Source organism: Amblyomma mixtum, chromosome 3, assembly GCF_055824585.1.
Source record: "Amblyomma mixtum isolate Tamu chromosome 3, ASM5582458v1, whole genome shotgun sequence".
NCBI lineage: Eukaryota > Metazoa > Arthropoda > Arachnida > Ixodida > Ixodidae > Amblyomma > Amblyomma mixtum.
In genome coordinates, this window is record NC_143014.1 from 408,217,565 (window position 1) to 408,240,989 (window position 23,425).

Consider the following 23,425-nt stretch of genomic DNA (forward strand, 5'->3'; position numbering starts at 1 on the left):
AGGCTTTTGGGTGTGTAAAGCTCTGCGCTGTGCTACACGTGGTGCTGCTCGTAGATTTAGTAGTTTTAAATCTGGCGCCGGTGTGCCCACTGAAGCCGTACAGCGCACGGTTGCCGCACGCGCGCATGAAGCAACGTGAGTAAAAATGTCTGTAGTGGCAGGATGCGGAGCACTGCACAGACCACGAAAAACATCCCACTTCACAAGGTTGTAGATGCGAATTGCTGGACGAGCGCAGTATGAGGGGTCGAGAACTATAGGAAGGTGAATCGGTGCCTTGAGTGTCCGGTTCGCACTTCCATTGGTAGGAGCACCTTCCCGAAGTAAGAGTTAAGTCTATGGCACTATGTTGGCCCACTCTGTGCACACGAGTGGGGCTTCCAGTGTTTATAATGTTTAAATTGCACTGGAGAGCGGCTGTTAGGAGGTCCCGTCCACGTCGGTTGGTGTCCGCAGCCCTCAATTTCGAGCGCTCCCTCTCCCATTGGCCCGCTCCTCCGCGAATCCGCGACTGCGCCTCCCACGGATCCGCGCCTGACCCGTGAATTCTCGATTCGAGCATATTTCTTTCTTTCCGCCTTTTGGCCGAAATTTTGTCCTTGACTTGCCTCCATTTCTATTCACCCAGACCCTTTTCATCACTATCCTTTCACTCCAACTTCCCCAAACACGGCGCAACGGCGGTGATTCCCTCCCAGAGGAGACAGTTGAATGCGCCGTGTTCCCCTTTTCTAACTCACTATCACCAAGAACCTCAACAAGAAGTCGCAAGGGGCAACGCCCGGCAGCGTCGTCTGCTATCCGAAACTCGATGCGCGCTCCGACAAAGCCTGGCCTGTCTGCTCGTTTTTCGGCGCCCGAGTCACTCCGCTATGATCGCGGCCGCGGTGAGGCAGTGCTCTACAGACCTGTAGGTTCCAAAGCAAACTTTCTTGCTGCATCGAAAGATGCCATCGCTGCAGAACTCCCCAAGCTGCCAGGAGTGAAGGCAGCTCGAGTCAACCACCGCCGCAATGTTGTCGCGGTGCACATTGCTCCCACAGCTGATTGCTCCCACAGCCTCTCCATTAGGCTGACACAGTTTGTGGAGTGCGTGTTCGCGCCCGCGAAGCGCGTACGAACTCGTGCGCCGGCATCATCTGCGGTGTTGACGCCGAGATCTCGGCAGAAGAATTTGCTGCCAATATCAAAAGTCGCGCACCTGTTCTCGGATGCACGCGCAGCGGACGAAATCTCGTCGTACGTTTCGCAGGAGTGACCTCCCCCCCCCGCCCCCCCAGAAGAGGTGGCCCTATATAAACTGCGACGGCCAGTGCGAGCCTGCCTTCCACGACCCGTGCAGTGCAACAAGTGTGCTGCTCTCGGATACAAAACTGCAGCATGCACGTCGCCCGCGCGCTGCCTCCGCTGCATTGGACCTCACGCAACCAAAGACTGCGATGCGCCTGAACCGCACTGTGTGAACTGCAACGGACGCCACTGTTGCACCGAACCTCGTTACCCACGATGGCAAGAAGAACAGAAAGTGGCAAGCATCCTTGCCACAGCTAAGCAGCCCATCTCGCGTCGAGAAGCGCTGCGTTCGGTTCGAGAACAACAACGCGCCGCTGTGATGCAGCCAAGCAGCACACCAACAATGGACCGACGCTGGCATAATGCTGGTCAAAACCGGCTCGAAAGTCGTACCGACGTCGGCATTAGGGCAAAAAGTTACTTTTTCCAACCTTGGCCTGATGTTCGGGCCAAGACTGGACCTATCTAACTACCAACACTGAACCGACATTCATTCCACTATCAGACCACTGTTCAGCCGCTCTACCAACACTGAACCGACATTCATGCCGCTATTGTACCCACTTTCAGCCGCTCTACCAACACTGAACCGACATTCATGCCGCTATTGTACCCACTTTCAGCCGCTCTACCAACACTGAACCGACATTCATGCCACTATCAGACCACTGTTCAGCCGCTCTACCAACACTGAACCGACATTCATGCCGCTATTGTACCCACTTTCAGCCGCTCTACCAACACCGGCTTGACATACCACAATTAGGCCACTGTTCAGCCTTTCTGCTAACGCTTGCCCGAAGTTTATGCCATTGCATTTCCAGTTCAGCGAATATTCACATTCCAGTTAATGTTCGCATTGGGAAAGCCATGGGTTTTGGCATTGCAAAGCTGCAATCATCTCTTCTACACACATGCACAACAAAATGAGGCAACGAAAGAATCCAACTGAGAAACAATTTATTAAATAATTAGGCACCGTGGCTGGGGACGCGCGGTTGAGCGAGTCCTGCGAGGCAGCGAGGGCTGCGCAGGAGGCGGGACCTTGGGAGGGAGCCAGGGCCGCGCGGGAGGAGGAATTCTGGGAGGTGGGGGCCGCTTGGGGAAGGGAGGGCACTGTGCTGGGGGCTGAAGCACAGGGGCTCACAGTGGTTGCCAGGCCGGCAGCGGTACCTGGCAGAAACGCTTCGGCAAAACGCCTTTTGCGTCCGCCGCCACGGTCCACCGAACCTGGCAACCACTTCCTAATAAACCCCTGCGCTTCCACCACATCCGCCCCCGTCTTCTCACAGATGGCATCTGCATAAGATAAGCGTTCATTTTAGGCCAGCAGAAAAAGTTTGCTCGTTCACAGAAATCAAGATTATTTCAGCAACAGAGAAAACAGAAAAGGCCACAAGTACAAGTTAACTCAAAGTGCGTGCCAAAATGAAAGGACTACAGTATCCAAATACAACTTGAGGAGAAAACCCACCTGAAAGCTCTTCTAACCAACTGTATGAAGCTGCTGCGACATCACGGTCGACCACTTTGCACTACTAACATATGGGAGCACAAATGGCTGGCAGAAAGAAGGCACAATTACGATCCATGACAAGAGATGGATGTGACTGGTGGGAGGGCTCTCTTTGAAAGGCATCTGCTGACTCATATATCTTCAGATGCACATAGAAGAAAACTGCAGATGACTACCCCCATAAAAACAGTAACAAAATATTCACCTGTAATGAAAAAGAAAACTGGTAAAGTATCAACTGAAAAGAAGAAAAGAAAACAAAGCGCAGCAGAACCTAGTGCATGTTCTTCCACTCATCTTTTAAAATTCAGTTAAAAGCTACTGCAACAACATACCTGTTGCCACCTTGCATAACTTCAGGGCAATAAATGACCACTTGCCCTTGCGGCCATGGAGGCTGTACATCCTCTGTACAGCCACCCCCATGATGGCGGTCATTATGTTGGAGCCCACCTCCCTCAGGCCCTTGGCCCCCAGGTGGACCAGCTGCTTTCGCTGAAAAGAAACACCACAGGTGCACAAGCTATTAGGCACAAACATCAATTATAATTTCATTTAGTTTAGCAGAATCGAATAGCTAAGACAATTGTGTGACTACCTGTCAACAGCCCATGCGAGTACCTACAATCATAATGCATAATTTCTGTATGATACAATAGCTTGACTAGTTGCTACCAGCAGAAAGCACCACCACCAATATGGACATTCTTTTTTTTCCCAGTTTACTAAGAGCAGGGAAACTTTAGCAATTAAGCAAAGGTGGCCAACTCCTACCCATTATGCTTTGCATCTTGGACATTATTATATTATAACTATAATGCTTTTTGCAGATATCTATGTGCTGGATGTGTTTTCTCTGCACAGCCGTTACGCTAAAATTGATTTGGTTTGTAGAACTTAAAGTTCCAAAGTGACTCAGGCTATGATGAGGGACACCATAGTGGAGGGCTCCAGAAGTTTCGACCACGTGGGGTCTTTAACATGCGCCACTGACATCACACTGCACACGGGCGCCTTGCTTTTCGCCTCCATGGAAAACTGGCCATCACGGCTGGGTTTGAACCTGAGTCTTTGGGTTCAGCAGTCGAGTGCCCTAACCACTGAGCCACCATGGCGAGGCTCACTACCCTGAAATTGAGCAGTCTAATTAATGCTATACAAAGGGCGCTTATTTAAATACCCAAGCACCTGAGTAAAGCTGCGTGCTTAGCAACCACATTTAATTAAACGATGTTGCTTGTTTTTGGCAGCAGATTAAGTAATGATATGTGCATAATGTGAGCAAAAAACAGGGAAGAGGTGGGTTAAAGCTGCCCCATTATTTGGGAAACCTAGCCGAAATTAAAGACGCGCTGAGAGAGGACCAACTTCCAGCTGTGTTCACAGCAGTTCATGCAACAGTGTATTAACCGAAAGCTCAGCTTCCTGTAAAACAGACCTTACAACATCCTTAATGTTAGCTACAAAGTCCACTGCTGAACTAAATTAAAACAGCACAACAATAAATGACAAATGTAAGGAAAATGAGGGGCTCGTTATGAGACACATACGAAGAAAGGCAGTCACAGGCAACAAAAGCATAGGGGATTTTTTTTGCTGTTGATCGATGTAAAACAATAATGTAATCACAGAAATATTTGACTGAGAAAAAAAATTTGTTGGAACCAAGTCTGTTATGCAACGACCGGCCACCGGCAGAGCTCTGGAAAACTACATCGAATGACATCGAGTGACACCATCTGAGAGCAACTGCCCCAAAAAAGCCTGTGACTGCACCGCCAAATACAGTCCATCCCGGATATATAGAACCCGGTTATATCGAATTATTGCCTATATCGAACAGATATAGAAACCCCTTGGGAATCTCATGCAAAAGTATAGCAAATTTGTTTACGTTTATCGAACTCCCGTGCACCCTATATTTGATATATCGAACTCCGTGCTATGCCGCACCCCCGCAAGTGCGCTTCTCCCAGTATGTGCCACCCTGGAAGTGGGCTTCTTTCACCAGCGCGCGCTCCTGCAAATGGGCTTCTCCAAATAAAAGTTCACGCGGCGCTGGCCTTGGACAGCTGCGCTCTGAGTCACGTGATGGGAACTTTGTTGGGGGTGTGAAAGGAAATGGGAATGGCCAGAGGGCCATGTTAAGGAGCTGGGAAGAGGGAAACCGTGCTGGCCGCAGGCCCGCAGACGCCTAATTTCTGCATGCTGGTTGGCTGACTCCGCTGTCGTCGCCGAAGCTAGCAAGCGATGTGAGCTAACCCGCGGCAACGTTTAAGCCATTTTGGCTGTTACTGCTGTCGGTGTTGATTCGCACGTGACTGGTGTGGTTCTGATTGCTGTGCGGTCGTCGTTCTTTTCGCTTTGTTCGCGAGGCCAGTGTGAGTTCACTTGTGACTTGTGCGGTGCTGTGCGTTTTCTTTTCGCTTTGGTTCGTGTTCGGGAGCCATGAACGCGAAAAAACGCAAGAATTTGGACTTGACAACAAAGGCGGATATCATTCGACGGGTGGAAGCCGGCGAGAAAAAGTCGTTGGTCGCCGATGCGTTCAGAATTCCTCGCAACACGCTCAGTACAATCCTGAAGAACAAAGCCGACGTGAAGTTGAAGGCAGCGCAATCCAGTCGTCCTGGAGCGTGTCGTATGCGTGCTCCGACCTACGACAAGGTCGAGAAAGCTTTGTACGCCTGGTTCTTAGAGACACGTGCCAGAAACATCCCTGTTGACGGCCCGATGCTCATGGAAAAAGCGAAATGGTTCGCTGTAGCCCTCGGAGAAGAGAGCTTCACTGGTGGCACTGGTTGGCAGCAGCGTTTTAAGAATCGCTACAGCATCGTCGGAAAGACACTCTCGGGTGAAAGCGAGGCGACCAGCAGCATTGTCACGGAGAAGTGGCTGTCCGAAGAGTGGCTAGAGATTTGCGAGAGCTGTTCGCCGTCGCAAATATTCAACGCAGATGAGACAGCATTGTTTTGGCAAATGCTGCCAAATAAGACTCTCCACCTGAAGGGCAGCGCATGCCATGGCGGGAAGTACAGCAAAGTGCGCGTGTCGATTTTGCTCGCGGCAAATATGGATGGGTCATGCAAACTGCGGCCACTGGTTATCGGCAAAAGCCGGTCACCACGCTGTTTTAAAAACACGAAAGGCCTCCCGGTTCGGTACGCATTTAATAAGAAGGCTTGGATGACACGCGATCTTTTCACCGAGTGGCTTCAAACGTGGGATTCCGAGCTGCAGAAGTCGGGCCGCAAGGTTTGTCTTCTTCTTGACAACTGCTCTGCCCATCATGTCGTCTGCCAGTTGAAGCAGATCACCATCAAATTTCTGCCGCCAAATACAACTGCGAAACTTCAACCTCTCGATCAGGGCATAGTGAAGGCATTTAAGGTTGGGTACAGATGGCGACTGGTGCGAAGGCTCCTAATCAACCTTCGGTTGAATATAGAACTCAAGTTGGACCTCCTAGGAGCCATACAGATGCTGGCTGGCGCTTGGAATGACGTGACGCAGAACACGATTGTTAACTGGTTTCGCAAAGCCGGGTTTGTGGTGGATTCAGACGACAGATGTCTAGACACAGAAGACGACGGCGCTGGATGCCTGGATAGCGAATTTTGTGAGCTGTCGGCGTTTGCAGGTGTCGTCCCAGACGGCGTAACAGCGCAAGATTTTGTCAGTGTTGACGACGACGTGCAAGCCGTTGCGGATCTTGCTGATGCTGACATCGTGGCTGACATCATCGATATCGAGGAAGCGGACCCGAGCAGTGACGAAGATCGTGGCGAAGAGGCCCAGCCGCCCTGCACTGCGGCTGAACTTGCATCCGCATTCAGCGTAATTCGTCGTTGTTGTGGTGCAATGGAAGGAACTGGACTTTCTCATTTGGATACTCTCAACAAGCTTGAGGACAGCTTAATGAACTGCATGGTGCAGAGGAAGAGTCAAGCAAAGCTCACTGACTTTTTTCTTGCGAAATAAAGCACGCTGGTCGTGGAGTTGTGCTTTCGTTTTTGTGGACTTTAGGAGAGGAAAATCGGTAAGTTCCCGCTTGCTGCGATCCCAGGAAATTGTCCGAGATTTGCGCAATTTTAAAATAAGCGTCTAATAGGCATATTTTATATTTCGAATTATTGATATATCGAACTTTTTCGCGATCCCCTTCGAGTTCGATATATCCGGGATCGACTGTAGCAAGCTACTACAAGATGTGACAGGTGCAATGGTTCGCACAGAACCAGCATCAGTAGCTCGGTTTGCTGTTTAGCGCTCCTTCTCGCCTAAACGCTCTGATGCGACAGCAGTCTCGCAGGTGGCATTTTCTTTGCACTGCGTGGCTGAAACATGACGTGACAACTGGCACTTGCCGTAAGCAATATTGCGAGTGCCTCATGTTCAGCACTGCTACTGAGCCCAACAAATTGATAGGAGCCAAAGAGCAGATAAAGAGAGTCCCCTAACAGCTGTCCCGACACGTGATGCAGTTTTTGCAAGCTCTGCTACCGGCTGGGCATTGCATACCACTTTTGCTTCCAACAGTAAATCTCACCACACAAGGAATCGACAGGGCGTTCCAGTGAACACTCTCAAAAATTCCTAAAGAAGCGCAAGTTCGATATGGGAAAACAATTTTTTTTTGGAGGAACGATCTCTCAGCAGTGGTGGACATAATTTACCGCATCCTAATTATACAGGTAATTAAAAACTCGCTTATGAACTTTTTAATTAACACAGTTCAATGGTTACTGCCAAAGGGGAGTTCGAAGTGATATACAAGGCAAGGGAATGTCAGCCTTTGAAACAAAAAACTGATTTCCAAAAGCCTTGCAACCTGAGAAATTCTAGTTTTTCCAAGCAAAATTGAAATTGAGCGCAGATGACGTGCTGAAGTGGCTACGGTGCCCAGTTCGAACTGCAAGCGGTACTGTGCCATCTCATATACATGGTTTCACACCACATCTTGTTGCAAAGAAAAGGATAGTCATTGCCAAGTGCAGGGTTATTTTTTAGAGCAATGGAGCGAAATAAGGTACACAACACACCAAAGTAGAGCACACAGTTAAAGTTTGGTACCGTAGGCCCTGCAACACGTCATCAGCAGACGTCGCCATCTTCACTGAACTTCATGTGCGCCTCTTGCGCTAATTTTCGGTTTCGTGTGGAAAAAATGTCTCAATTCCTGAATTTCTACAAAAAATGCTTTTCTTTCCTTTAAAAAAGATATGGCGACGTTCATGGCTTCGTACTCCCCACTGGCACTAACCACTGAACTGCGTCAATTATTGTTGTGTCCCCTTATTGCGTTTGTGTGTGTGCGCCCCCGCATCCTCCTCCTAACGACCACTCGCATCCTCCTCCTAACGACCACTCGCATCCTCCTCCTAACGACCACTTGCCCCTCGTCGCACGCTGTCGCCAGATGCCCCCCCATGGTGCGCCCCCGCATCCTCCTCCTGTTTTGGGAAGCCACTCCCTCCCGTGGACGCTTCTCCGCTCCCTCCTTTCTTCGGGCGGCCAGTTCGGCTCCTGCCTCGGTCGACGCTGGTCGCACCCTCATCGGCTTTAAATAAACGAAGTCTTAAAGTACCGTGTGCGTCTTTCGCTGCATTCAACACAGCGACCGGACACGACAGTGGCGACGAGAAAGTGGATTCGACCCGCGCTACGCAACGCTATTGACAAGCCATGGCTACGCGAGGGTTTCCCAATCAGATACCAGAGTTCAACGGCTCATCGTGGTCATCGTGGGTTGGACGCCTTCAGTTCTACTTTGAAGCTAACAACATCACAGACCCAGCCTTGAAGAGGGCCAACCTGCTGACGCTGTGCGGGGAGCAGACCTACGATACTGTCTGCGCCCTTATTCAGCCAAGCACACCAGCGGCAGTGTCTTACGACGACATCGTAAAAGCGCTGCAAAAGCACTACGACCCAAGGCCATCCGAGGTCTACAGCCGGGCTCGCTTCCAACGACGAGATCAACTGGGAGGAGAAACTGTGAGCGCCTACGTAGCCGCGCTCAAGAAGCTCGCTGCCGACTGCAATTTTGGAACGCTGTCGACAACAGCTACCGGGCAGGAGGGAGACGCAGCTTCTTCTGCTAACACCACCATGCTTCCCTTGGACGTGATGTTACGCGACAGATTTGTGTGCGGACTGAGTGACGAGTCACTGCAGCAGCGCCTGTTCGCTGAGAAGGACCTCACATTCAGCAAAGCTTACGACATCGCCGTTCGAGCGGAGAGCGCCGGTCACCAGCAGAGAGGGATTCGCCGGAACACCGAGCCGGTACACCAGACAAGCAACCAGGTGCGCAAGCCTTCTGTTGTTGTAAAATCGGTCAAAAAGGCACAACGCTGCTGGCGGTGTGACGACCAACACAACCCCCAGGGATGTCGATTCCAGTCAGCCACGTGTAATTTTTGCCACAAGCGAGGGCATATCGAAAGAGCATGCATTACGAAACGGAGACTTGCCAAGATAAAGTCACCTTCCCAGCCTAATCACAGCGTCAACGCCTCAGAGAATACGCCGCTATCTGATCTCCATGGAGCAACATCAGCAACACCATCTGTGTTGTACGACCTGAACACCATGAATCTCGGCACGCGACCGAAGATTTTTACAGAAGTAAGCGTACATCACCAGCTGATTAAGTTCGAGGTGGACTCCGGCGCAGCCTGTACTCTGATCAGTGAGGACACGTTCCGAACTTCATGGCCATCTGACGCACCCGCCCTGCAACAAGACGACACGCACCTGCGAACGTGGTCAGGACAGAATCTGCCACTATTGGGCTCTGCCAACGTGCAGGTTAACTACAACGGCCAGACCCATACGCTACCTCTGCTTGTTGTGAAGGGCACAGGATCAAGCCTTCTAGGGAGAAACTGGTTTTCTCCACTAGGCGTGATGATATGCGGCATACACCAGACGCCGAGCCAGAACATGGTTGAGCAACTGCAAGAGAAATACGAAAGAGTATTCTCGGAAGAGATTCCAGGAAACGAAGGGCCCCCGGTCACACTGGAGTTGTTGGACAACGCGCAACCCAAATTTCTGAAGGCCAGGCCGGTGCCGTTTGCTCTCCGAGATTCAGTTGAAAAAGAGTTGGACAAACTGGAGCAGCAAGGTGTCATCGAGCCGACGCAGCATTCAGAATGGGCCATACCACTTGTCGTAGTTCGCAAGAAGAACGGAACCATACGCCTCTGCGGAGACTTCCGGAGCACCGTCAATCTTGCGACTAAAGCGTCCTCTTACCCGCTACCGACACCTGAAGAAGTATTCAGTGTACTACGTGGCGCAAGAGTCTTCAGCACATTGGACCTCACCCAGGCGTATCAGCAAGTGAAGGTGAGCGAGTCAACTGCTGAATTATTGGCAATTAACACACTGAAAGGCTTGTACAAAGTCAAGCGACTGCCTTTTGGCGTAGCTGCAGCCCCGGCCATATTTCAAAAATTCATGGAGACAGTGCTTCAGGGCATCCCAGGAGTTTGTGTCTACCTTGACGATGTCATCATCAGTGGCACTTCCACTGAAGAGCATGCAGTGCGCCTAGAGCTCGTTCTCGAAAGGCTAGCAAACGCTAATTTGTGCATAAGCAAATCGAAGTGCTGTTTTGCGGTGCCAGAGGTGCAATTTCTGGGACACCGAATTGATGCGGAAGGCATTCACCCTACCGAGGACAAAGTGCGAGCGATCACAGAAGCACGAGCTCCAACAAACAAGCAGGAGCTACAGGCTTTTCTCGGACTCTTGACGTTCTACGACCGGTTCTTGGAACAAAGAGCTACCGTGGCCAACGACTTATACCAACTCCTTCGGAAAGATGTGACATGGACATGGTCGCCACGCCATCAGCAGTCATTCGATGCCCTGAAAGACCTGATTCGAAGATGTACAGTCCTCCGCCACTACGACGAAAGGAAGCCTCTGCTTTTGGCTTGCGACGCATCACCGTACGGAGTCGGCGCGGTTCTATCGTAAACTGACGAGCAAGGAAGGGAAGCTCCCATCGCCTTCGCCTCACGTACGTTGTCGCAAGCAGAACGCAACTACGCGCAACTTGACAAAGAAGGGCTAGCCATCGTCTACGCGGCGACACATTTTCACCAGTACATTGCCGGCCGGAAGGTGACCTTTATAACCGTTCACCGACCGCTATTGGGCATTCTGGGACCACAAAGGCCTATGCCACCAACTTTGTCTCCGCGAATGACACGTTGGTGCATCAAACTCTCAGCGTACGACTACGCTCTGGTCTACCGCAATGGGAGTAAACATCAAAACGCCGATGCGCTAAGCCGTCTGCCACTAGACGCAACTGTTGACGAACCATTTCCACCAGGAGACGTTCTGATGTTCGAAGCACTGCCAGAACCTCCGCTTACAGCAGGCACAGTTGCAGCATCTACGCAGAAGTGCGCAGCTCTCCGGCTAGTTTACACAGCTGTTCAACAAGGCAACGTGCATAAACTCAAAGGGGACAACTTCGACGCTTACCGCAGGCGAGCTACAGAGTTGAGCACCCATCGCGGCTGCATCATATTTGGGTCCCGAGTTGTGATGCCGAGAGAACTACGCGCACAAGCTATGTCTCTCATCCACGCCGGACATCGGGGCATCGTTGCAATGAAAAAGTGTGCCAGAAGCTACATGTGGTGGCCTGGCATTGACAACGACATCGAAACAGTGGTGCGAGAATGCAAGCCTTGCCAGAGCAGCCGGAGCGCCCCGCCGAAAGCTCCTGTCCCAGAATGGGAAAAGCCAGACACACCATGGCACACACTGCACATTGATTTTGCAGGACCAATTGAGGGCTGCACTTTCCTTGTGGTCGTAGATGCCTACACAAAGTGGCTTGAGATAAGGCAAATGGGACAGACGACTTCGGCAGCAGTCATTGACAACCTCCGATCACTATTTGCAACGTTCGGCCTGCCGCGCAAGGTAGTGTCGGACAACGGAACACCGTTTGTGTCTGCGGAGATCCTCAAGTTTTATCGCGACAACGGGATCTCATCAGTTACATCGGCCCCCTACCACCCAGCGACAAACGGACAAGCCGAGCGCTACGTAGCCGAGCTAAAACGCGCCCTTGAAAGAGATCAGACAGGCTCGCTGCAGCGCCGCCTTGCGCGCTTTCTCTTCAAGCAGCACACGACGGTTCAGAGCACAACAGGCGAGACCCCCTCGAAAATGATGTTCGAGCGTGAAATGCGAACCCAGCTCACAGCCATCCTCCCCGAGCCAAAGGCAGAGACGTTCCGGGAAGAAAAAGCAATTCCGCGCTGCGGCACGCTTAATGAGGGGCAGCGCGTCCTCGCCCGACAGTTTCTGAAAAAGCCACGCTGGGAGGAAGCTACAATTGTCAGACGCATAGGCCTGCGCTCTTGGCTCGTCAACATACATGGCACAGTAGCACGCCGACATCTCAACCAGCTGCGTAGATTTACGACGCCGTCTGAGAGCTGTCCGCCAGCGGAGAGAGCACGTGCACCATCTTCCCACATAGCCTGGCACCTCTTCCCGGAAGAAGAGACTTCGCCCAGGACAGACCTAGGAGACACAGCGAACAACAGCCAGCCTACAAGTGTTTCTCCCCCGAGCGCACAAAGCCAGCGCGCCTCCACGCGTGAGCGCCGACCCCCTGCACGATACCAGGCAACTTTCTAAGGGGGAAGGAAGTGTTGTGTCCCCTTATTGCTTTTGTGTGTGTGCGCCCCCGCATCCTCCTCCTAACGACCACTCGCATCCTCCTCCTAACGACCACTCGCATCCTCCTCCTAACGACCACTTGCCCCTCGTCGCACGCTGTCGCCAGATGCCCCCCCATGGTGCGCCCCCGCATCCTCCTCCTGTTTTGGGAAGCCACTCCCTCCCGTGGACGCTTCTCCGCTCCCTCCTTTCTTCGGGCGGCCAGTTCGGCTCCTGCCTCGGTCGACGCTGGTCGCACCCTCATCGGCTTTAAATAAATGAAGTCTTAAAGTACCGTGTGCGTCTTTCGCTGCATTCAACACAGCGACCGGACACGACAATTATAAAGTTAATAACTGGGTTTCAGTTAATTGTATAATTAGAAAAAGTTTGCAGTACAGTGCCTGCTATAACTGTGCGTGTTTACCTGCAAATATTTCTTATATTTTGAACTCCCTATTCTTAGGAATTCCTGAAAATGTTCCCTGAAACAGCCAGTGTGTAAATCAGCAAGCAACTTTCATGAAAAAGACATTTACATTAACAAAACACACTGTGACAGCACACTCCAGCACAACAGTAGGAATTATATCTATGAAGAGCATGTTATTCACAGAGCACGGCATGCAAATACTCTTGGAGCTCAAGATTTCTTCACAAACCTCGGAATTACATTATGCATGCAATTCGTTAGTAGGCATTCATTTTTTCCAGACACGAATTATCAGAAACATTAAATCACCAGTCCAGCAGCCACGCTGTCGTCCTGGACGGCAGCTTCCGCAGTGTCCAGCTCCTCGGGGGAGAACGCGGGCAGTGCAAGGGTGGGAGGCGGTGGTGAGGGGGACACTGGCCGAGTCCTCTGCTCCAGCTGCCGGTCCGACCGCAGAAGCACGTGATCCTCCAGCCTTTGTAACCGCTGCATTAAGTCGCGCTGCTGCTGTCGGACCTCCAGCACCAGGCGCATTAGCTTCAGCAGGGTAGCTGAAACTGAAGCAATCAACAATTTCAGTGAGAGCAGAGTTAACCTGGGCGCAATAATATCATTTTCTCCTAAACTTCCACTAATTTTTATCCTCCCGGGCACTTCTAATTCATGTTCTATTCCTTGCTAGCCTAACTTAAATGCCATAAATGCCACCATGCACTGACAAACACCTAGGTCAAGTGGAGCTGCTCTATGTGTGATAGCTAGCACAGATGCTGCGGCCTTGTTGTGTAAAGGACTTCTCAGTCTATGAGCTACGCCAATTTTTACATTGCTTCCTAGGCATTTCCACTGCTATTGCGCCATGGCAGAGATGGCAGCAGTTAGTCGCAAATGGATTCTTCCAGTGTCATGAGAAGCATGTGCTAATAGAAGCGAGAAAGCAGAGCAGGCCTGTGCCCTTAATATAGCATTGCACCATTTGGAAAGTACTGCTTACGGCAACACCCACATTGGCCAAAATGCTGGAGGTAGACATCTGTTCTAACTGCAAGTGCTGGCAGGGATCAATGCATTACAATTGCAACAAAGATAGCCCTTATGGAATTATAGCCCTTAGCTGACAAGCGAAATGCAACAAAGAGGTGGACCAAACGTTTCTTGCTAGGCACAGGAGGTGCCAAACCGTTGAGAAATAAAACAAGGTCACATTTATCGCTTACCACGCATCCATTTTGCTGCAGGCAAGACAAGACTAGGAGCCAGCTGATGGGCTCCACAAGGCAGTTAGGCTGTTCAGTTCTTTCCTAAGCAAGAGGTCCTCCTTCAGTGCATGCCACTATTATTGGCTGCTTATCTCCTTCAGCACCCTTTATGGGAGCTTTGTGATATCGCAATTAATTTTTTTCAGCCCATTTCGCTGCATCCAAGGCACTGCATTGACTTCCAACAATGTCGCAATGTCGCAAAAACAAACTTAATTCAAATTTTCCGCATGGTGGTGTTGCGTTGTATATCGATGAAAATATAAGCTATAAACGGCTGAATGATGTTGACTTCTTAACAGAAAATTGTGAAAGTGTTTGGGTATGCATAGAAAAATCGCATTTACAGATGGCTAAGAATCTTATTATTGGTGTGGTCTACCGATCGCCTTCAGCACTATACCAAGAGTTTTGTTCTGATTTTGACCGCATACTTTGTTCTTTTCTAAATGATAATGCTGCTGTAATCATTATGGGTGATTTTAATATTGATGTATCAAATAACAATTGTCCGTCATGTTATGAATATGTTTCTTGTTATACTAGTTACGGGTATACGTGTCTTGTTGACTTACCCACGAGAGTAACAGAACACAGTGCTACAATTATTGACCATTTGTTAACTAATGTCCCTGTTTGTAGTTCTTTCGTTATAGAGGCAAACATTACTGATCATTATCCCGTGCTGTTTACAATGTCAAACTATTTGAAAATTTCTAATAAGCATTATAATCGGAGATTTTTTAATCACTCGCGGTTTGTAAATAATGTATGTGCTATTGACTGGTCGTCTGTATATTCATCTAGCTGCGCCAATGACAGCTATAACCAGTTTGTTGAACTTTACACAGAAGCAATGACGTCTGCGACCACCTCTTACTCTGTTACTGCTAAGCACAAAACCCCACGAAATCCTTGGGTATCGAACTCGGTCTTACTTTGCATTAAAAAGAAATACAATATGTATAGGAAACTAAAAAAACAACCCTTTAATGCATCATTAAGACGTCGGTATTCTGAGTACTCAAGAATTTTAAACAATGTGCTCTTTGCTGCAAAAAAAGCTTACTTCAGTGATCAGGTCCGTTTTAATGGAAAGGATTCAAAGAAAAACTGGAGCATCGTGAACAAATACCTTGGCAGAGAAAGAAAGCAACAACTTCCTGATAAAGTAGCATATAATGGCACAACGCATACGTCACCAGAGGATATCTGTGCAGCTTTTAGCGATTACTTTTCATCAATAGAAAATGTAAATCCCACGGAACCCCGTGCCACATGCCTCGTTCGACCAACTCGCTCATTTTATCTTTTTCCCACAGATCATGATGAGGTAAAGTCAGCAATAACCGGCATGCGTAATGCTTCTTGTGGCATTGATAACATTTCAGCCCAAAGTGCTAAACTAGTGATAGAAATAATATCTCCAGTGCTAGCCCATATTATCAATTTAATTTTCTCGACAGGAGTTTTTCCGGCAAAAATGAAAGTAGCGAAAGTTCTTCCATTATACAAGTCAAAAGAAAAAGATAACATCCAGAATTACAGGCCAATATCAATATTATCGTTTTTCAGCAAGGTCGCTGAAAAACTGTTAGCAGCAAGACTTAACAGCTACCTAGAAAAACATAGTATTCTGTCACCCTACCAATTTGGGTTCAGAAAAGGATATTCCACAACAACTGCCGTTTCGACCTTTGTTGACATAGTTAGGAAGTTTATTGATTCAGGTTACCTAGCAGCAGGCATATTTATCGATTTCGCCAAAGCCTTTGATTCTCTAAATCACAGTATTCTTAAAGAAAAGTTAATTGGTTACGGCGTCAACGGCACACCCCTAACACTCATTGAAAGTTACCTAAAGGACCGTCATCAAGTTGTTTTCTTCGGAAATTCACAGTCGAGTGCAAAGGTGATTAATGTCGGGGTTCCCCAAGGCTCCGTGTTGGGACCTTTATTTTTTTTACTTTATATCAATGACTTGCCTTCCCAATTAACTTATGCCCAAACTGTATTATATGCTGATGACACGACTTTAGTATTAGCAGATCGCGATGAAAGTGCCCTGATTAGAAAAGTAAATAAAGAATTACAAAATGTACATAAATGGTGCATGGCGAATGCAATCAACCTTAATCCTAATAAAACCGTCTTTATCCTTTTTCACTCTGGCAGAAGAATTGTTTCTCAGCATACAGAAGTAATTTACAATAACCGGCCTATTCACCATGCTAACAACACAAAATTTTTGGGTATTGTGATAGATAATTATCTCAAGTTTGATTTACACGTCCGTTCAGTGATTAAAAAAGCCTCATACGGCCTGCATGCACTTTCCAAATGCCGAAATTTTTTCCCCGTTGATGTACTTGTTAACCTTTATTACGCCTTTGTCCATTCACATATTAATTACTGTATATCTGTTTGGGGATGCACATATTCATCTCACATCGCCCCCTTATATGTTTTTCAAAAAAGAGCTCTTCGAATTGTCGCGCAAAACATTCAGCATACTCATCTAGATGAATTATTTGCCGTTCTTGGTATCCTAAGTGTATACGACCTAGTAACTTACAATACCGCTTCCTTAATTTATCAGATATTTCACAACACACTCAATTTAACTACAGTACGTCTTCATCGCTCACTACGCACCAACACGTCTACTACAAGACATCGGCTCTTGCTTCCTACCATACACACAAATTATGGCCGGCAAACGTTGCAATTTACGGGTCCTCATTTGTGGAACAGTCTTGATTATAACATTCAAATTTCACCTACACTTCATGCCTTTCAAAAACAATTAAAACATTTTCTACTAAGCTCAACCTAGTGTACATTCTTTAGTGCTTTTTTTGTATTTTTTTTTCTAATTATAATATGTTTATTTCATGTTTTCACTAGTATTCAGTGCCTACTGCTGTAACGTGCTTATTGCTATATAGTTGCCTTATTTGTTATTTGTTGCTGTCGTCTACATCATGTGTAACAGCTTATAGTGGTCGGGACCCTTAAACAAATTTTGTTGGGTCCCTGAAGTTCTGTGTTTGTATTTCTTTTTTTATGCTAAATAAATACTTTCTATTTCGATTTCTAAACTTTTAAAATACTTTGAAAGACAATGAAAAATTACAATATGGGCCTTGCTGACCTGTGTGCCTCTGGAAGCGACCAAATTATGCTGGTAAGGAAACAAATGTACAGAACATGGGACTACTGTGTAGAGTGCAATTTGTAGGAGTGGCTTCCTAGTGGTGATGTAGGCAGAGAAAGGCAACAGAAATGCCAGGATCCAAAAGAACCCAACAAAAGCACAACATACAGCTCGTGGGAAGGGCACACAACAACCAGTCCACTATGAATTGCAAGGGGAGAAAGCAATGGAAGTACTAGGTTGTAAATTCCAGTACCACTTCAGTTCAATACAATCGTTTTTGAGAAATACATGTGATGATTTTCAGAGTGACCCCTTTCAAAGCACATAGTTTGAAACTAGAAATGTGCTCCTAGCACCATTGCAAGAGGCACTGAGGAGAACTCCGTGCAAATATCTTCCTGAATAAGTATATTCTCTAGATCTTTCTGGGCCTGTTGACTGCTGCTCGGCAGCAGCAGGTACAATGAGAAATTTAAAATTTGCTCTGTTTTTCTTTAAGGCAAACCAGATCTAGCTTCTACATCTTGTCGTGTCACTTGATACTAGACAAAATAGGAGTGTAATTAAAAGGAACACAGTGAAAAGACGGGACAAGCAGCATTTGTTCTGTCCTCTCACTGTGTCCCCATGTTTGGCTTGCATTTCTCTTTTTGCACAAAAGTAAACAAAGTGAAAATCTCACCATCAACAGTCCCAGCTGTCGACTCCTCCAGCTCGCTGGGTGGCGCACTGTTTTCGTTCACGCTCTCCCCAGCGTAATTCAGTGGGGCTCAAGATGAACATGCGTCATTGATGGAAATCCAGGAAGTACAGAACACACTACTGTGTACAACCACAACGTCACATTTCTATCCTAATTGAATGCAGAAATGCTACTTCAGGATATTTTTGGAGAAGGGACAGAACAGTTGCATGGCCAGGCTGTTTTGCATACAGGTGATCTTTTTAAAACACAATACACACAAAATTACAAAGTTCAGAAACAAATTCCTGGTTATATAGAGATGCCCCCCAGGCAATAGTAACACTTCCTTTGGCCGAAAAGATATTTTAATTTGGTTTCAATCACAGGCTGTACAAAGACTTCATAATTCAAAACCCATCAAAACCGACACCTCCATGACAAGTAGTTGACGTGACAAACAATGTCACATCATGCAGATACCTATGACACATAAAAGAACGTTGTGATACGACTGCAGCGGCGCGTTTATTTGGAGGCGAAATGGAAAAGGCGCCCGTGTGCTGTGCGATGTCAGTACATGTTAAAGATCCCCAGTCGGCTGAAGTTACCCCAGGGCGCTACGGCACCTCTTTCTTCCTTTCTTCTCACACTCCCTCCTTTATCCCTTCTCTTATGAATGTCCACCGAAATGCGAGAGAATTACTGCACCACTTTCTTTCCTGAAAAATCAGTTTTCAATTTTTTAAATGTGTGTCTATAGTACTTCAATAATTACATTTCTCATGCACCAGCATGGTGCATTGGTACCGTATTTTCCGGTGTATAAGACGCGGCTTTTTTTTCAAAAATCTTGCTGGTGCGTCCTATACAAGGGTGCGTCTTATATGCGAATTTTTTCGTTTTTTTATTAGAGAGTTCAGAAATTACTCAGGTTCATTTTCAAGCTTTTTTTACCGAAAAAATATCACTAGCAATGATGCGGTTGTAACACGGTTAATACTCCAATACAGGGACCACCGTGCGCAACTTTTTTTAGGTGAACTTTATCATGAAACGACGGGGATGACGACTTCCGGGATCAGAAACACACCACCGTTTCGGAGGCCCCAAGCAAAAGTAATGTGAAATGCCAAAAATGACGACAATCACGCTTCTCGCCATTGTCAAGACAAGCCAGGACAAGCCGGCGTTCTTATTTTAGCCACCCTTTGCCACTTTGTTTGCTCCATGTACGTAGTGCGAAGAGAATATTTCAGTCGCGTTGCCACCAGAAATGGGCGAACTTTTTGATAGCGCATCCGAAGGTGAAGACTTCCAAGGTTTTAAGTAGAAATAAAATGTTCTTATGGACATATGGGAGAGTTTTTTCGTTTTTCTTTCTTTTTTTTCTAAAACGTGGGCAGGAATGGCGTGAGTGTTGCCTTTTTCGACCACTTAGCGTTGCTTAAGAATTTCTCACAAGTACAGTGAATTTCGTGATGGTCGGGCAAGCGTGTTTAATTGATCCTCACTAGCCCAACTGGGCAAACTGGGGTGCGTCTTATATACCAACTTTTTCAATTACAGCCTGCATATATGGCGGGTGCGTCTTATACACTGGAAAATACGGTACATTTAAGGACACAAAAGAAACTGTCATGGCGAAACCAAAAACAGAGAGCGGAATATATGTCATGTGAATAGAAACCTGTTCGCAGTACTGTTAACGCGGGTAAGAGAGTTTGCCACGAAATGGTTACTGGCAGATTCACTGCTGATCTAAGAGCATGGCAAATGTAAAAAGCTGATGCCAAGTCTGAGCACGTTCTATTTCTCTGCAAGTGCAATTAGCTACGGTGGAGTTTTTTTCCCAGATGTTGCAAGCATGCAACCATAAATCCCCAATCAAAACTAACACAATGTCGACCTTACATTAAATAGAAATAAGAAATGGTGTTTTAGTTTTAAGGCGGTTAACATCCAAAGGCGACTCAGGCTATGAGGGACGCCGTAGTGAAGGGCTCCAAATAATTTCCACCACCTGGAGTTCTTCAACGTGCACTGACAAGCCTGTGAAACACTCATGTGGCAGAGGCATTGTTTTATTTACAATTAAAAGTGTGATTCTGATTTCTAGGATTTAACAGCTTTAAGCTATGAAGAATGACGTAGCGGAAGACTCCAGATTAATTTAGACCACATGGGGTTGTTTAACATGCACTGATATTACAGAGCACAAGCGCATTCTGCACTGCTCCATTTCACCACAGACAGGATGTAACCTGGGCCCTCGGCTCAGCAGCATGGACCACTCAGCCACTGCGACAGGCTTACAATTCAAACTGAACTAAATGTAAACAGCTGGATGAGTTGGTTCTGAATTTGCATTATGAAACACTGTCTCAGTGCACAACAAACATGGATGAGGAAAGAGCACACAACGCAAAGCATCAATAGATGTCTGGCATTTGTATTGTGTGCTCTTTCCTCGTCTGTGTTTTTTGTGTGCCAAAACAATGTTTCATAATGCAAAAAAAAAATTACCATACTAAACCTTTCTGTACTAAATATTATTAAGCATACTGAGTGCAGCACTAATTCTGGGAACTACAGGTCTTCAAAAACAAGGCACTAATGAGTTTCAGAAGTAGTTCATCAGCTTACAAGTGCAATAGCTAACAGTTCATTCTGCTCCTCTTTTTGACAGCTGGCTAAGAGGTGGCTATCAACATGACTTCTTAGTCGTAATTTAGCCATGCAGAGGTGCAGACTCACAGAATCTAGCAAAGAGGCCTTTACAATCGCTGATGAAGCTACCATCATTATGTCTGCAATAAGACTACTTACAGCAAGTGGTAACGACGACCACTGGGCAACGCATCCACTCCCCTCCGAGAGCTGGCTCGGCCTCAGCTTTTGCGAGCCGCGTCACCTCCGAGCTCCTGGCCACAGGCCAGTAGCACTCTTCTTTTGTCTCTGTGAGCCATCCGACAGGAATGACTGCAAGGCAGTCATCCTCAAGAGGAAACTTCACCACAGCGAATGGTTTTGACATGCTGCACCGAGGAAACACGACAAAAGATTAATGGGGAAACAAGGATTTTTACCAGACACTGTCTGTGCCATACTCTACTGGCACTTGCCTGTTTGGGTGCCGAAAACTTCACACTACCATGACAACTGACAGGTACTCTTACAACCATCTCATTCTACTTCGCAACGCACTTCTGAACTTTCATGAGTTGAGAGTTACAAGTGTCACGAGCGCCTGCAATTTGGGACTTATTTAAACAATATTTCTGTGCCTGCTGTCATGTGAACCAAATAACAGCCAGCAATAGTGGCGTGCAACTTCACTGCATTGAACATCAAACTGAGTGCAGTCTACCAGGAGCATAGTGATGAAAAAAGAAACCAGTAAAACGCAAGATTGACCAAATGAGGAAGAGAGAAAACAAGCGCGTTCAATTAGCGAGCTCGAAACTAGCACTCGCTATATGTAGAGTCACACTGATCTAGACTTTGTAATACAAGTCTCTCAGTAGCGGGAAGGGACACACATAAATAAAAAGTACTCTCAATTTTTTTTCTGTAACCGATCCCTGGCAGGAGCAGCATTACTTCTGGCAGTACAGAAGAATTGTGTTCATTCATCCTGTCCTTGTCACATTTCTCTCATCGCACGGAGACTAGCAACGCAACAATGTCAACACTGCCATGGAAGCATTTGTCAATCAAGCACAAGGCATGCAGGCTGCGACTCTATGACGTCTGACATGCATGCCTGAGCCAAGCGATTAGCCTCACAAAAGCAAAAATTGGCGATGAAAAACACTCAACGGCATCGCACGTGGCAACTGGTTGGTCATGGGGGGCGCCGCAGAGAACGGCTCCGGAAATTTCGACCACCTGGGGTTCTTTAGAGTGCACTGATATCGCGCACAGTACACGGGCCTCTAGAATTTCGCCTCCATCGAAATTCGACCGCCGCAGCCGGGATCGAACCCGCGTATTTCGAGTCAGCTGCCGAGCGCCGTAACCACGTGACGACTGTCATTGCGATCATGATCGTATCTAAACACGTACATAAATGTACGATGAGCCGTGAGAAACAAACCCTCTCAGAAGCAATGCGCCAACAAGATTTGCCGGGATAGTGCGTTCACCCTGATGAAGGAACACACAAACACACACGACATTTAGAAGCGCTTCCCTTTGTGTACGTGTGTGTTACTTCATATTACCCCAACCCTTACACGCAGTTACACCTTGCAATGCGCCGCTGAGTTAATCAAAAGACAACTGCTGACAGATGCCTACAGACAAGTTAGATAAAGGGGCGACACACGAGGCGTGCTCATTGTCCTCACTCTTGACAAGTTCACAAGTAAATATTAGCTGACAACTAACATGAAAGGGAAAAAAGGACAGAATGTATACTTACGCAAGCAGTGCCTTCTGGTTCCCCTCGGTGACTCACGCGTGCCGCCACCAAACTTCAAAAAGCTTGAAGAAATAAAAATTCACAAGCGCGCTTTGCTGCCAAACGTCCAAACGAAATGACCACAAGCTATGGGTTGGGATTGGCTTGGAACGCACGTGGGAGCGAGAGCGAATGCCTACGTTTATGCGTAAAGCGGTGGATAAATACATGTTTAGTTTCGAAAAATTTCTTTGAAGCTTAGTGTTGACAACACCGCCAAGAATAATTTTTATCAATTTTTTTACACTTCAATTTATTAATGAGCTAAACATGGAATGGCATGGCTACTTTTGACTACTTTCAGCTCAAGTTTTGGCTCCTTTTAAAATGTTCCCAACGGCAACCCTGCCCGCGAGTCATGCCGCGAGTGCTCGCCGTTGTTCTTCTTTTGTGGTGTGGAGGTGTTGGTCGTACTGCCTGTCTGCTGTCCCTTTGTGCGGCTGTTGCGGTCCTCGTCTTTCACCGCAAAGCTTCTGCATTTCGCCATGAATGCAAAGCAACGCAAGTACCGTATCGTTGAAAAAGAATACCGTGAGATCTTGCAAGATCTCGGTATTTCACAACGGCCAGTCGCATCTACGTCTTCAAGCTTGGATCAAGGCGGCAGGAAACGATCGCACACCGAAACATCAGTCGACGTACGCACCCCCCAACTCTTGCTACCATCCGAAGCAACCACGCGACGCAGAAGCGAAGTGCGCGCTGAAGACGCGTGATTGAAATCTATAACCGTAATCAATATGAAGACGATTAACCGATAGCGATTAATACGTCCCTATCGAAAAATCTCGTATATATGTGTCATATGTGTCTGGTTCATACAAGATTATGGAATATGTGCCATATGTGTGACATGTGTCATTTGTGTCTGGTTTACAATTATTGTGAAAGGAAAGGGAAGGGCTGGGGTGGAAT

At 47.5% G+C, this 23,425-nt stretch overlaps 1 protein-coding gene across 1 annotated transcript; it reads right to left on the bottom strand.

Moving 5' to 3' along the window:
• Positions 1-1,067: 1,067 nt before the first annotated feature.
• LOC149357545 (uncharacterized) lies at positions 1,068-22,592 on the bottom strand. The gene is made up of 6 exons (XM_089576604.1): positions 22,472-22,592; positions 18,046-21,083; positions 13,254-13,501; positions 3,145-3,304; positions 2,230-2,592; positions 1,068-1,177 (listed from the first exon to the last, which is right to left on the bottom strand). Exons 3-6 carry the CDS (start codon positions 13,476-13,478, stop codon positions 1,068-1,070), a joined length of 858 nt encoding a protein of 285 aa, XP_089432730.1. The 5' UTR covers positions 13,479-13,501; positions 18,046-21,083; positions 22,472-22,592.
• Positions 22,593-23,425: the final 833 nt, after the last annotated feature.